Raw genomic sequence first — 16,039 nt, 5'->3', positions numbered from 1 at the left:
TATAAAGGGGTGTGGGGTGTGGTTAATAAGACCCGTTTAAAAAAACTATATTTTTATCTGGCGCGTTGCGCCGTGAAGGTCGGTAAAACTGGACAGCAATAAACCCTATCATTGTCGGTCCCGGTCATTAAGGAGGTGAGTTGACGTGAATTTGGACATTATCGGTTACACTCATTACGGTATAGACACTATTGGTAAAACCTGAGCGTTAAAACCCCCAAAAAAAATCGTCAAAATAACATATAAAAAGATTAACATGCAAACAAATAAACTGTTTCACGTTTATTTGGTCTGGAAACCCGAGCGGATTATAAAGCCCAAGCGTTGTCGGTTCCGGACATTGAGGCGGTAAATCGACAAGAGTTCGATCGGTTTTGTTTACTTTTGTTAAAGTACCGGAGCTAAAAATGAAAAAAAATAATAATAAAAATCGAGGTGGACTAATGGGGTGACGTCGGATGTAAACTCGGGCGTGGTTAAATTGCGAAGCGTTGAGGTTGTGAGTCTACGCAAATTCGATCAGTTTATGTTAAATTCGTTTTGATATCGGAATAAAAAAAAACTAAATGGCAACGACTAATACGGTGAATTCGTTTTGACATCGGAATACAAAAAACTAAATGGCAACGACTAATACGGTGCCGCCAACTGACTCAATCGTCACTTGGGCACCAAAGTGTTAATTGTATTATATAAATACCAAGAGAACCATTTATTGTAATTAGCTCTTGTTATATTATACATCTTGATAACATAAATGGATTCATCATTCAACTCATCACATCACTTGGTCAATCTTTTAAAACATCTTACTCATGTTATAAATGAAATTAAGATCAAATACCCCTTCTACTGTGCATAGAGAGAATAAAGGAGGTGGCATTATGGTGATTTTACATAAGCCCAAAGGGGTAAAATGGTAAACACCTATTTCTAGTTTGTTGAATCAACACATAGGGTGGCTTCCTCCTCAATTATTCTGAGCATCTGGTGGACTGTACCTGCTATCTCGTCTGCTGAGTTGAGTCTGCATCCTTCTTCCACCTGCAAAATTTTTCACGAATATTTTACAATATTTTACAAAAGTTAAATATTTCCTTAATTTTATTTACAAGACAAACAAACTAAACTAGGAAACAACCACGTTTATGGAAACCTAACATATCCTTTCCCACCCATCATTCCCAAAATATTAACGGAATTAGGTCACACCCGGACCTGTTGAAATTCCCCAATATACCCTCCCAGTCCCCATTATACCCTTTTGTTATTTTTTCCTAAAGAACACCAAATTATACCACTTCTTTATAAATGTCTTCTTTGGCTAATTATTAACAATCATGTAACATTTAAGGGCAATAATTTATTGGACAACAATAAGTCTAAATTTGCAAGAAAATAATTTCAAAAAACTTCGAAAAACCAGGATTTGTTATTATTTCTTTGGCATTCTTGGGATTAAGTTTGAAAATTGTTTATTGACTTATTGATATTTTCAAATAGTCATTTTAAAAACCAGGATTTGTGGTTTTTTGAAAATAGTTTTTTAACTCTTTCAAAAAACTAAAATAAGAGAGAATTTTATGTTTGCCAAAAATTTTTTTAACTTATTGGCATTTTGATAAACTCAACAAGTCAATAAGTTGTTTTCAAACTCAATCCCAAAACCATGATGAAAAATTTTCAAATCTAAAAAGTACTAGCTGTATACGCTAGAATCTCAAAAGCTGGATTTTTGGATTCTTAAGTCGTCCAATGTGTAGTCATTTTCATCTCCACACTTTTGCATGAACCATATATACATGTACCATTTTTATAATTTTTGTATATGATGATGCAAACATGCATCGAAAAAGAATAGATACTAATTAACGATGTAACACATTTTTGTATAATGTTAGTACCTTAAGACTTATGGAATAGAGAACCAAAGGGTCCAAAGTGGTGACATTGAGGTGCAGTACGGACAAATAAAGTGTTTGGAAACAAGCCACCATTTTGTACAACTGAGTAAGTCTTTTTCGCGATAAGACCCGAAGGTTAGCATGTACCATTTTTATAATTTTTGTATATGATGATGCAAACATGCATCGAAAAAGAATAGATACTAATTAACGATGTAACACATTTTTGTATAATGTTAGTACCTTAAGACTTATGGAATAGAGAACCAAAGGGTCCAAAGTGGTGACATTGAGGTGCAGTACGGACAAATAAAGTGTTTGGAAACAAGCCACCATTTTGTACAACTGAGTAAGTCTTTTTCGCGATAAGACCCGAAGGTTAGCATGTACCATTTTTATAATTTTTGTATATGATGATGCAAACATGCATCGAAAAAGAATAGATACTAATTAACGATGTAACACATTTTTGTATAATGTTAGTACCTTAAGACTTATGGAATAGAGAACCCAAAGGGTCCAAAGTGGTGACATTGAGGTGCAGTACGGACAAATAAAGTGTTTGGAAACAAGCCACCATTTTGTACAACTGAGTAAGTCTTTTTCGCGATAAGACCCGAAGGTTAGCATGCGTTTCAATCAAAGTAACTTCAATGTCTGCAATGGCTGCTTTGCTTTTTGAAGTGTGCTTGCTGGGAATTTGAGAGCAAGTGTATTGAGGGTAAGAAAAAAACTGTGAAAATGGAGGTATTGTTGATGATAAGTTTGTTATTAAACTTTGTTCTTCATCTTCTTGTTCTTCTTCTTGTTGTGTCAAGATGAATTTTTTAGCTTCTAGAGACTGTAACATATGTTCAAGCTCCTTCACAAATTCAATTGCACCACCAACTATGGAAGCTTGGTCACCCTAGAAAATAACATAAGTAACAAAAGTTGTGTAACTGTAATTAAGTAAAATAATTTTATATTATAAGAATTAAGTCAACCATGTGAAACTGTAACAGTTTGGCGTGTTATTGTTTTTCATTGCATCCGACAAATTGACAAGAAAAAGGATCTCTAAAAAGAAGAGAAAGCTTAATCACAGTGTTATAAGATTGTGTACCAATGTACCATGAGAGAGAGAAAAATAACTATTTAAAACTTTGGCTTATCCTGTTGCAAACTGTGCTGTTTAAATTATTGATTGAGTTTAATAATATTAAAATAAAAAATACAACATTCACATTTACATAACTTCACAAGCTACATGAAGTTAAAGCTTTAGCCAAAATACAAAATAAAACATAATTTTATTAGTAAAAAAAATTTAAAACATAATTAAAGAAAAAACATATTGTTGCACGCTAATTATCATCACCTTTATTGTAGTAGGATTATTTTATTATTAATCGATTTAGTTTATGGATTGAACCAAAAAAAACATTATTCCAAATTCTTTATAAAATAATGCAAAACAATCTTGAAAAAAAATGGATAATTCTTTATAAAAAAATTATCATCACCTTTATTGTAGTTGGATTCTTTCATTTTCCATCAATTAAAATCTAAAAATAAAAATCCTCACAAACCCAAGATATTTTTTTATTAGTTACAGATTCATGTTGAGAACATTATAATAACAATTAAACAATTATGATTTATCCAAACCCTATATTCAATACAGGATTTGGATCTAGATATAATTAAAATATTAATAAAAAGAGAACAAACCCTCTGAACGTAAGATTCCGGCATTAGTGAGCGCATGACGGCAAGATGCTCATTCATCTGTTTCCGGCGATTTCTCTCGACGGCAATGTGAGTCATTCTTTGAGTTTCAGCTCCTTCTTTGTTCTTGCAAACCCTAGGTCTTCTTCTCCTCTTCTTCTTTTGCACCCCTAAATTCTGACTCTTATCTTTATTAATATTGTAACTCTTTTCTGGGATATTATTATTATTATTGCAGTAAGCTTGAACTGCCATTGATATCTTGGCAGTGGTTGTTGCTACTGAATGTTCTTGAGATAAAAGACTAGGGTTAGGGTTAGAATTGGAATTAGAATTAGAGTTTTGATTTTGGAGGTGGAAGAAGAAGCTGCTGCTACAAGGGTTGGTAATATTAGTTTCAGATGAGTCATTGCAGGTAAAAGGGGTAGCAGAGATGGTGTCATAGATTATGAAGTTGAGGAGTTCATTGGAAGAAAGTGTTTCTAAAGCCATCATCTCTCTATCTCTCTCTCTCATCTCATGTGTGGCAACTTTAGGCTTTTTGTGTTTGTTCACATATATCTATTTATATTTATATGAGCCAAAGGGGACTAGTGTAACCCTATGTTACTATAAAATTCAATTCTTTTCGTGTCTTCGTTTACTTTTCCTTGGACTAGATTGACCAGTGATCAATTATTGCCAACATATGTTTATGAAATAGTTAAAAATATTTATACATCCCAAAAGTTTACAATTATTTACTAAAAGTCTAAATTGTAGAGAAGGGCTTGTGCCTAATTATAATCATATTAAGTGGCGATGATCATATCAAGTGTGAGAAAGGATGGTGATCTATGTATCGTAGTTTAATTAGTTAAAGCATTATGGCATTGTCACGAAGATAATGAACTTTAATTAACTATAAATCGTAATAATTAGATTAATAAGAAACACTCATAAATTGTAATAATTGTGATATGTGTAATGGAGACCCCCTCCCTTGGCGTGGCTTCTTGATGGCGCCTGCCTTCACATAGTCGGTGTGTAATGGTGTTTGATGCCGAGCTTACTTGTGTGGTGGATAAGAGGAGTGTTTGGTTAATTGAGATGACGGTCTAGATTGGATCAATAAGAAACACTCATAAACTATAATGATGATGATGTTGTGTTATTGAGGCGTCGTTCCCTGGCGCGACTTCTTGATGGTGCCCAGCTTCACATGGTGTGTAGTGGTGTTTGATGCCAACCTTACTTGCGTGGTGGTGGTGGGGTGTGTGTGTGTGTGGGGGGGGGGGGTTGTTAATTGAGATGATGGTCATGGTTGGATCAATAAGAAACACTCAGAAATTGTGATGATGGTGATGGGGTTTTATTGAGGCTCGCCGCTCCCTTGACGTGGCTTCTTGATGACGCCCCGACTTAACATGGTGTCTAGTGGTGTTTGACGCCGATCTTACTTGCGTGGTAGATGTGTGCCGCACCAACCACTACTAGAAAAAGGGAAAGTTTCCTACAAATTTTTTCCACAAAATACCGACAAAAGCAATTTCTCACATATCAGCGGAAAGTTTCCGACAAAAAAAGTAGAAAAATAAACAATGATTTTTCCGACAATCATCCGAAAAAGTACCTACAAACTATATTTCTCGTAATTCTGTCGGTAGTATTCAAACGATTTTGGCATTTTACCGACAAATTTGCCATTTATATCTTAATAACTAAAATCTAATAAGTTACATAAGAAAAATAATAATATTTTTAAGTTTTGTCGGAAACTGGTCGAAAACATTAAAAGACTTCCGACAATTGTTCGACAAATGTTATAAATACTATTATTTTTATCTATTATGAACAATTATAAATCTAATCAATCAACAAAATAAATGAGAATTTAAAATTTTTTAACTTTTATCGGAACATGGTCGGAAATATTTAACTTTCCGACAAATGTTAGAACAATTTATTTAAGTTATTTTATTAAACTTTCAACAAATCTACTCGATTATTTAAAAAAAAAAAAGAAAAAATATATTATTTTACTAGTAGCAATAATTTAATACTTTAGTATATTAACATATTAATTATAAGTAATAATATTTTATATAAATTTCTAAAACATAATTTATCATTTAAAATAAAATTAATAATTAAATACTTTAGTAATAAAAGAATATTATTGTTGTGAACACACTATTAAAAAATAAAAATTTAATAAGTATGAATTATATTTTTATTTACATAAAGTGTATACATATTTGTATGTGCATATGCGTTCATGTGTGTGAATATGTGTTAATGTATGTACGTGTAGCAGTGTGTATGCGTATGGTAGGAATGATTGTATGTGTATGAGTGTGTGTATGCATATGCGTTAGTAGTGTATGTGTATATGACACATGTGTGTGTCGTACTGTTGTTTGTGTTAGTGCGTGTGTTATTGTATGTATGTGTATGAGTATAGGCATATGTATAATGATCGTCTGCTATAAGCATGTATATTTGTATGCGTTCGTGCATATGTGTTAGTGTATGTACGTGTAGGAGTGTTTATGTGTGTAAGTGTATGTGTTATTGCATGTATGTGTACATGTGTGTATGTGTAGGAGTGTCTATGTGTGTGTGTGCATATGTGTCAGTTGTGTATGTGTATGTCTAAAAGTATTGCATATGTATAAGTGTGTGTGCTAGTAGAAAAACGGGGTGGGGGGGGTCGGTTGACGTGGCACACGGCTCTAACATGAATGGTGGTGGCGCCCCGACGTTACTCCACAATGTTTAGCCATAGAGCATGTATTTGCTGTATGAATATATATGCATATGATTGATTGTGTGCGCGCATGCGTTAACGTATGTACGCGTATAAGTGTGTGAGTTGTATATACTTTTTTCGTATATTTTATATAATTCTATAGCTGTTTGCTATTCCGTCAATTATGTACAATATTCCTTTATTTTATAATTGATAATATATATTTTTATTTATTTTGTCGGAAAGTATAAAAATTTCCGATAAAATAGCGATAATGTTTTTTTCTAAAAAGTTAGTGTTAAGGGTGGGTTACGAACTAACGTCCACCCCAACAACTCAAACAAAGCTTACCACTTGAACCAGAACTCCATTTGTTATAGTTTGCATAATAACATTTATCAAGGCAAAGAGTGAAAAACCTAAAACTCTAGATATTTCCTAGCACTAAAACCAGTTGGCGCTAAGTTTCCCCCCAAATTGAAACCCTTGGCGCTAAGTATCTCCCAAAATCAAAACCCTGGAGCCTTCATTCACTTCACAAAACCCTTGCCGCCTCTTCCTACCACCTAATTCCCATCTCGCTGCATCGTATTGTGGACATCGCTTGAGGTTTTGTTGTGGCGTAATCCTTTTCGAGGTACGTCTCTTGTAGCCGAATTACTTGTTAGCAAGCAAATTTTTAAGTTTTCTTGTGGATAAGTTGTTTAAAGTTGAATTCTGTAGTAGCGTATTCTAGAGATGATGATTTCGTGCCTTCTTTTTGAAACAATTTAGACTTTATTGACAGAGTATCTCATTAGAGACTAACATGTTATTAAACTATCTATTTCAGAAGCAGAGACCTCGGGTGAATAAAATCCAACAAACATAGTTAATTGTCATAAATAAAAAAAACAGCAGTATGTTTTACATGAACCATAAATAAAAAGTTGAGAAGTTTGTAACTCTAATCATGTTTAAAGAGTGACATGGCCTTCAAAATTCAAATCTTGATGGTTGTTAGAAATTAGAATTGTTGAGTCAATTTGTCACATGTAGAAACATGAAATGAATCTGACCTGATCCATGACGATGTTCCCCGGTCTTCGAGATGAACGAACCACGACTCGATCTTCCTCTCCGGTAGCTTATGATCTGCAATGGTTTTTGGGGGTGTGGAGGTGACTGCTAAGAAATCTCAAGGATCTCTTGTTTACAGACACAAAAATGGTTATGGTGGTGGCTCTTCTTGAGAACAACCCACCTCTAATAAGGAGGTGGAGACCTCCTTATATAGGGAGCCTCATGGCCACCATCATGGTACCCTAATGGGCCTAGCCCAGTTAGGGTTACCTCCACAAAACCCCCTCAGCCCAATAATATTGTATTAGTCCATATAATAAAATAAGCCAGACATAATACAATATTATTGGGCTGAGGGGTATGGTACATACGTTAACGCATAGACTACAATATTATTGGGCTTAGGGGTATGGTACTAAACCAGACATAATACAATATTATTGGACTGCTACTTGTAGTTGTAGTCTATGCGTTAACGTATGTACCATACCCCTCAGCCCAATAATATTGTATTATGTCTGGCTTATTTTATTATATGGACTAATACAATATTATTGGGCTGAGGGGGTTTTGTGGAGGTAACCCTAACTGGCTAGGCCCATTAGGGTACCATGATGGTGGCCATGAGGCTCCTTATATAAGGAGGTCTCCACCTCCTTATTAGAGGTGGGTTGTTCTCAAGAAGAGCCACCACCATAACCATTTTTGTGTCTGTAAACAAGAGATTCTTGATATTTCTTAGCAGTCACCTCCACACCCCCAAAAACCATTGCAGATCTTAAGCTACCGGAGAAGAAGATCGAGTCGTGGTTCGTTCATCTCGAAGACCGGGGAACATCGTCATGGATCAGGTCAGATTCATTTCATGTTTCTACATCACACAAATAATATCATCATTTAATTGAACTTCAAACAAGTATGATTACCCAATCTACTCAGAGAATGCATAGACTACAAGTAGCAGTCAGTTTTAAAAAAATCCTATGATCTATAATTTGTTTAAACTTTAAAAAGAAATAACCAAGATCGGTTTATTTGTTTCATCTGTTTTATTTGGTGTACAGCTAGCTTTTAATATATAGACCCTTTTGTAATGAAATGTGCTTTTATATTTAAGGATAGGGATGACAACGTACAGGCCTATATGTGTCTATATAAATGTTGTTAACATGTTTTATTTGTATATATTTATAGTTAGGTCAGTACATATATGTATGTATTTATTGTTAAGTTAGTATGTATATATATTATTTTAATGTTAGGTTAGTATGTATGTGTATTTTTATTTATAAGTTCTAACAGTTAGTGGAATTTTAGTTAATATGTAAAAATAAATGAGTTTGAAAAGAGAATGGATGTACACAATGAAAACCAATACAAATGGTTCTTTCAATATGAGATTTCAACAAGTTATCTCTTATTTCTTGGATTTTGCATACGAAAATGCAACCAACATAGAAAATGGAAAAATTAGGTGTCCGTGTAGTAAATGCAAAATTTGCTACTACAAAACGAGAGTTGAAGTTCAAATTCATCTCTTTACCAACGGATTCATGAAAGACTTTCAGTTATGGCACGCGCATGGTGAAAGGTATCCTGATGAAGCTATGGACATCGAAGAATGTTCAAACCCCGTACTGTCTCAACATGTGGGTGAAGATGCGATGAAGATCTTGGTGAATATACCGAGTTTTTGATCTAATATTTGACCAGCACTCCTATGAACACGTCCAGAACCAAACCTATAATAATGAAATAAACCATAATTATAATAACACAAAGAAAAATGTGTTTAACCCTTATCAATATTTATGTAGGAGAAACGAAAGGGAGGACCCGTTGGCTACGAATTTGTCTTCGTTGATACCCACGCCACCAAAGAGACTAAAAAGAGATTGCGCGATGGGGAAATCAATATTAATGACCTGGAGCAGTTAGAGTTCGTCACAACACGATCAAAAGAATCCTTTGTAGGTTATCATATATATATATATATAATTATTGTATTAACTTTGATTACAATGTGACTTGCTTTTTATTGATGAAAATGTAGACATTGTTCCACAAAGAACTTGTGAAGGAGTACGGGCCAGAAAACGATCAGAATCCAGATCGGGATGAGTTTGCTGTGTGGGAGCGTTTGCATTTCAAAACTTGTGGCCGGATGTTTGGGATAGGATCTTCTGATCCACGTTTTGTGGTGAGCGGGTCACAATCATCACTTTGCGGGTCTATTTCACATGGTGATTCTCGACAGTCGCAGGAGGTATGGTTATTATTATTATTATTATAATTATAATAATAATTATTATTATTATTATTGTTGTAAAGTCACATATTTTCAGTTGAGGCATTTTAGGTTTGTCGTCATATTTTTTAGGTATGTGTGAACTTTTTGTTTACATTCATGGTCAAACGAACATGATCTCAGTTTGTTACCGACATAGTTTAGGTTTGACATGCACCTTTTTTAGTCATTTACTTGTTTTATAGTATTAGGTAAGCCATTTTTGTTACATTATAGTGTAAATTATGGACACCATAGTGATCTGTTGTATAAATGACTAGGGGCACCATGGTAATTTGCTGTTTAAATTGTGACCATTGTTGTCATTTGTTTGTTTTACATACACAGATAGATTGTACTGCATTTTGATTATTATTGTGCATTTTGATTAGAATTACAGTTTGTAAACTTATATATATTATGCATTCTTATATATGTTTTAAACGATTTATAGGTCAAAGATGTTAAAGCCAAGTTAGAACAAGAAACAGAGGCTCGACAAAACATGGAAAACCGTTTGGCAGAAATGGCAAGAGAAGCGGAAATAGAACTGGCCGAACGTGAGAGGCTACAAAGACAAATGGAAAGAAACTTAGAAAAAGAGCGGGCCGAGCACGAAAAAGAGCGGGCTGAACGCATGAAACTGCAAAAAATTATGAAAAAATTTGCCGATAAGTAGTTTGTTTACTGTTTGGTATTTTGACATGTTAAACTTATGTTATTTTGTTTGATATTTTGACCCGTTAAAACAAATGGTATAGTATTTTGTTTGGTTATTGTAAAAGATTTAATCTAAATAATGTTTTTGTTTATCTGGAAATTTAGCTTTTTCTATTAGATATTTGGAAGAAATAATTTAGTTTTTTTTTTCAGAAAAAAAAACTAATAATTAAAAAATAATTTTTGTCGGAATTTCATCTGTAAAAATAAAACAAAAAAATAATAATAAAATAATTTTTTGTCGGAAGTTGGTCTGTACATTTAAAATTGTTTTATATTTAATTAATGTGATTTGTCGAAAGCTCATCGAAAATAAAATAAAATTAATTGTTATTATGACTTAATTTTTATGATTAATAAAATTATGTTTTGTGACTAGTTTCTTGTTAAATGATTGGAATAATCTAAAAATATTGTCCTTGGTAATTTGTCTCAAAGGTAGCTACAAACCATAACTGTCGGTATTTTGTGAGAAGATTTGCGGGAAATTACTCGAAAAAGTTTTTCCTAGGAGGTTTTTTCCAACAAACACATTTCATCGGTATTTTCTCGCTAATCAACGTTTCCAACAATTTACCTATGAATTTCTTTGTCGGAAAAGGTCAAGTTTTTTTAGTAGTGAACAATCTCCACAACACTTGGTATAAGTTATTCCGAGTTTTATTCTAATGTTGGATATATGTATAGATTAAGAGGTGTGTAAGCTAGGAGGTCTAAAAGAGGTTATTAATTTATTATGACACCAAAGTTGGATTAAATAAATAATATTGAAACTATTAATTCATTGATAAGGTTTCTGATAAGCCATCTCATTTATAAGAGTAAAGAGTGTTTGTCTTAGTAGTGTTAAGGTATTAAATAACGCTTTGGTTTTTCAAGAATGCGAGCTAAGTCTCGTCGTCAACAAAAGATAATGTGCAATGCTTTAGAAGTGGAGTTAGTTTTTATGTTAAAAAATTCTATAAAATCTAAAGTTTAAAAATCAATATTTATATTCAAAAATTTTTAATCCAACGATTGTATTCAGTCAATATTGGCCATCTTGGAACGTTGAAAGCTTAAAGTTTTGCAAAATGAGAGTACACTATCAATTCAATAATATTTATATGTGTGTACGCGTGCGTGCGTGCAAACACCTATGTATTGGATGTAGCCGAGACAATGAGATAAAGAGTCAAACCTATTTTCTCATTTTAGTTTTCGATTGATATAATAATCAAGGAAAAAATGTTGGTTAGTCAGGGATTAACTTCCAAGATTAAACTAACTATTAATCACCAAAGATTGTAGCTCAATGGTATTAATTATTAAGGTGTTAAAAAAAGGTGTAATTTCCATGTGATCCCATTGTGGGCAATTGATGTTGATTATGGTGTGTTAGTTTGTCGTCAAAATATCCAACCTATTCGTGAAAGTAACAACAAATGAAAGTAACAAACCGAGGAATGTTATGAATCACCACCGACAACCTTGCCGACAATATTGTATGACACCAAATTTCAAAGGCCAATTATATGACCTTGTCTACCAATTATACAATCTTGTCTTCTAAATAGTATAGTTGTTGTAATATATATATCATGTAAATAAAAGGGTAAAGATTATCCGAGACACATTCTCATATTTGCTATTATCATCTTTCTTTCATAATCATATTCAATATTCTTATAATTGTGGTGATATTATAACACGTTATCAGCACGAGCCGCTTATATCCTAATCAAGAAAGGTAATAGACACAAAGGTATCTACATAAGCATCATAAACACTTCTTTAATTATGTACATTGAAAATATATCTATGCATATACATATAATAAGTAATAACAATAATGTGTATAAACATTGTTATTAAAATTTGATAACCATTCTAATTTTTATATGCACACTAATATATCATTTAAAAGTTAGATTTATTTACACTAACAATTTTATTCTTATTATTAAGCATAATAATTATATATTTTATAAAATAAACTGTATTTATTATCTTACTTTAAAATAATTAATATTATATATATATATATATACACACACATATACAAACGGTAATGTTACCGTTATAAAACGGTAATATAGCCGTTGTAAAACGGTTATAAATTTTCACTATAAATAACCAATTATTAACCCCATTTCATTTACAACAAACATTCTTCTTATTAAATTTATCCAAGATAAAGTTTTCAAAATGATTCACCCGGTTTTGCTGTTGGTCACTATAATGCTTATACTACTTCTCATTCTAATTTTTAATCTCCCATCTGAAGATTTCGGCATTTTCTTTTTCTTTTATATGTTTATAGCTCTACCAATGTATTGTATCTCATTGTTGATTGATATATATGGATTCTAATATTTATCTTATTATTTGCTCTATTATGTTTAGAAACAAAATGTCAAATATAGCAAAACTCGAATTCCCTGCACTCAACATTTCTGGAGAAAATTATATGTCTTGGACAGCAAATGTCAAAAGACATTTAAAATCTATGGATGTGTTAGAAACAATCCAAGAATACAATGATTGCTCTAACCAAGATAAAGCAAGAGCTGATGTTTTCATCCATAAACATATTAATGAATTACTACAGCATGAGTATTTTAATTATGATAACCCATATATGATATGGGAAGATTTGAAAAGCAGATTCGGTCATCTAAGGGAAGTTTTACTTCCTACTTCTAGAAATGAATGGAACAGTCTTAGGTTCCAAGATTTTAAGAGGGTAAATGATTACACCTCTTCTTTATACCGAATTTACTCAAAGCTAGAATTTTGTGGGTATCCCGTAACAGAGGAAGAAAAGTTAGAGAAAACTTTCTCCACGTTTCATGCATCAAACATAAACTTGCAAACACATTATCGTTTGCAGAATTTTAGGAGATACTCTGATCAAAATGCATTGCTCCTTGTAGCAGAGAAAAATAATGAATTATTGATGAAAAATCATCAATCTCGTCCCACGGGTTCATTAGCAATACCAGAAGCACATGTTGCTCACAAAAGTTCTCATAAAAATTCTGGTCATAAATGGGAACAAAGTCGATGACGAGGCCGTGGACGTGGCCGTGGTCATTTTGACAAAAGACATTTTAATGATCGTAAGCTTTCATTCAAATGGAACAATAATTCTTACGGTCGTGGTCGTGGCCGTGGCCGTGGTCGTAACCAGAGAGCCAATAATTATCATGTCCCACACAATACCAATTCCAACCACCAAAATAAATGGAATGAAACTGATAGGTCCGAAAACAATGGCACTTCATGTTTTAGATGTGGAAGTACAAACCACTGGGCAAAGGCTTGTCGCACAGCTCCACATCTGTGTGAACTGTACCAAGCCTCTCTAAAAGGAAAAGAGAAAGAAGTGAACCATGTTGATAACTTTAATAATATCAATGCTGAGCTGAGCGTTGAAGACTTTGAGGTGGAACTTTGAAACAAAGTTGCTTGACTACTATAATTAGATGCAATTATTAAGTGTGTTCTTATTATCTTTAATTATGTAGTTCCTCTTTCATGTACTACTTGTGTTTCAATTAAATAAAGTTCTTATTAAAATATCATATGTATTCGTTATACACTTATTATTTTTTCTTAATATTTTTCAAGATTTAAAATGAAAATCACCGGAGCACAAGATCAAACAAATGAAGAAGATATATGTATAGCGGATAGTGGAGCCACGCATATTATACTTATATCTAAAAAATATTTTTATAAGGAGTGGGAAAAGGGATCATGAATAAAATATCAGGTCCTACAAACTTGATAGAAGGAGTGGGAAAAGCTAATTTAGCATTACCAAATGGTACAAAGCTCAAAATAGAAAATGCTTTATTTTCTCTAAAATCAACAAGAAATTTTTTGAGTTTCAGAAACATATATCATAATGGATATGATACTCAGTCAAGGACTGTTAGTAATGAAAAATATTTGCATATCATAAGCAAAGATCAAATATTGGAAAAATTGCCAATGCTCCATTTTGGTTAGCATTATACATATATAAATGTGCCTCAAGCACATATGGCAGTCAAAGAAAATTGTTGCGATTCTGGTATCATAAACTTATGGCATGACAGATTAGGCCATCCAGGATCCACAATGATGAAAATGATCATTGAAAATACACATGGGCATCCACTGAAAGGTCAAAAGATCCACAAAATAGATAAAATGTCTCAATGTACATCTTGTTCTCTTGGAAAATTAATTACAAGGCCTTCGCCATTAAAAGTCGATAAAGAAACACCAATGTTTCTTGAAAGAATTCAAGGTGACATATGTGGACCAATTCATCCACCATGTGGACCATTTAGATACTTCATGGTCTTAATAGACGCATCCAGCAGATGGTCTAATATCTCTTTATTATCGACTCGTAATGTTGCTTTTGCAAAATTTCTTGCTCAAATTATCAAATTACGTGCACATTTTCTGGATTATACCATTAAAAGAGTAAGACTTGATAATGCGGGAGAATTTACATCACATGCTTTTGATGATTATTGCATGTCTGTGGGGATTGTTTTAGAACACCTTGTTGCTCATGTACACACACAAAATGGCTTAGTCGAGTCGTTGATCAAACGCCTACAGCTAATAGCTAGACCATTAATAATGAGGACAAAACTCCCTGTTTCTATTTGGGGTCATGCAATTATGCATGCTGGATCATTAATCCGTGTGAGACCAAGTGCAAATCATAAATACTCTCCCACGCAACTTGTTTCTGGAAATGAGCCAAATATCTCTCATCTTAGAATTTTTGGGTGTGCTGTGTATGTTCCTATTGCACCGCCACAACGCACAAAAATGGGTCCCCAAAGAAGGTTGAGAATATATGTTGGATATGAAACATCTTCCATCATAAGATACCTTGAACCTTTAACAGGTGATGTATTTACAGCACGTTTTGCTGATTGCCATTTTAACGAGACAATGATCCCGGCATTAGGGGGAGAAATGAAAAAGTAAGAAAGAGATATATTATGGTGTGTGCCATCATTTTTACACCTAGACCCAAGATCAAAACAAAGTGAGACAGAGGTTCAAAAAATAATACATCTACAAGAAATTGCAAATCAGTTACCTGATGCATTTACTGATATAAACAGGGTCACTAAATCTCATATACCAGCTGCTAATGCTCCAGCTCGAGTTGAGATTCCAAGCAAGCAAAACCATAATAATGCACCTCATGAATCTCAAAAACGTTTAAAACGTGGAAGGCCAATCGGTTCAAAGGATAAAAATCATCGAAAAAGAAAGGGTTCTGAGAAGGATACTGACCCTAAGGAAGGAATGATTGACAAAACCTTCCCTCAGGAAAGAATAAATGATATAACATTTCCTCAGGAAGAAATAAATGATTCCAATAAAGAATTGTCAATAAACTATGGTAAATCACATATAATGTGGGATCGAGATGAAATGGAAAATATTGATGATATATTTTCTTATTCTGTGGCATGTGATATCATGGAAGAAAATAATGACCCTGAACCAAAATCTATAGATGATTGTAAAAATCGACAAGATTGGAACAAATGGAAAGATGCCATGCAAGCTGAATTAAATTCCCTAAATAATCGAAAGGTTTTTGGACCTATTATCATTACA

General features: G+C 33.1%; 2 protein-coding genes across 2 annotated transcripts; one reads left to right on the top strand and one right to left on the bottom strand.

Moving 5' to 3' along the window:
• Positions 1-810: 810 nt before the first annotated feature.
• LOC143601343 (transcription factor bHLH71-like) lies at positions 811-4,260 on the bottom strand. The gene is made up of 4 exons (XM_077078781.1): positions 3,618-4,260; positions 2,415-2,811; positions 2,148-2,350; positions 811-1,044 (listed from the first exon to the last, which is right to left on the bottom strand). Exons 1-4 carry the CDS (start codon positions 4,128-4,130, stop codon positions 934-936), a joined length of 1,224 nt encoding a protein of 407 aa, XP_076934896.1. The 5' UTR covers positions 4,131-4,260; the 3' UTR covers positions 811-933.
• A 4,511-nt stretch (positions 4,261-8,771) lies between these two features.
• On the top strand, positions 8,772-10,373 carry LOC143601342 (uncharacterized). Its single transcript, XM_077078780.1, has 4 exons — positions 8,772-9,083; positions 9,225-9,377; positions 9,461-9,673; positions 10,149-10,373. The coding sequence occupies exons 1-4, from the start codon at positions 8,772-8,774 to the stop codon at positions 10,371-10,373; spliced, it is 903 nt and encodes a 300-aa protein (XP_076934895.1).
• The last annotated feature ends 5,666 nt before the right edge of the window (positions 10,374-16,039 follow it).

Source organism: Bidens hawaiensis, unplaced genomic scaffold, assembly GCF_021521415.1.
Source record: "Bidens hawaiensis isolate Kalapana, Puna unplaced genomic scaffold, B.hawaiensis_p1.1 tig00056098_1, whole genome shotgun sequence".
Taxonomy (NCBI): domain Eukaryota; kingdom Viridiplantae; phylum Streptophyta; class Magnoliopsida; order Asterales; family Asteraceae; genus Bidens; species Bidens hawaiensis.
Note: the sequence above shows the minus strand (reverse complement) of the source record. Positions and strands in the feature narration are given on the sequence as shown.

Excerpts from the sequence above, each read along its gene's own strand:
- LOC143601343 (XM_077078781.1), bottom strand. The coding sequence starts at position 4,130 with ATGAGAGAGAGAGATAGAGAGATGATGGCTTTAGAAACACTTTCTTCC. Across the intron at positions 2,812-3,617 it reads CGGAATCTTACGTTCAGAGG|GGTGACCAAGCTTCCATAGT; the intron begins GTTTGTTCTCTT and ends GTTATTTTCTAG. Across the intron at positions 2,351-2,414 it reads CACCACTTTGGACCCTTTGG|TATCTATTCTTTTTCGATGC; the intron begins GTTCTCTATTCC and ends ATCGTTAATTAG.
- LOC143601342 (XM_077078780.1), top strand. The coding sequence starts at position 8,772 with ATGAAAACCAATACAAATGGTTCTTTCAATATGAGATTTCAACAAGTT. Across the intron at positions 9,378-9,460 it reads CACGATCAAAAGAATCCTTT|ACATTGTTCCACAAAGAACT; the intron begins GTAGGTTATCAT and ends ATGAAAATGTAG. Across the intron at positions 9,674-10,148 it reads ATTCTCGACAGTCGCAGGAG|GTCAAAGATGTTAAAGCCAA; the intron begins GTATGGTTATTA and ends AACGATTTATAG.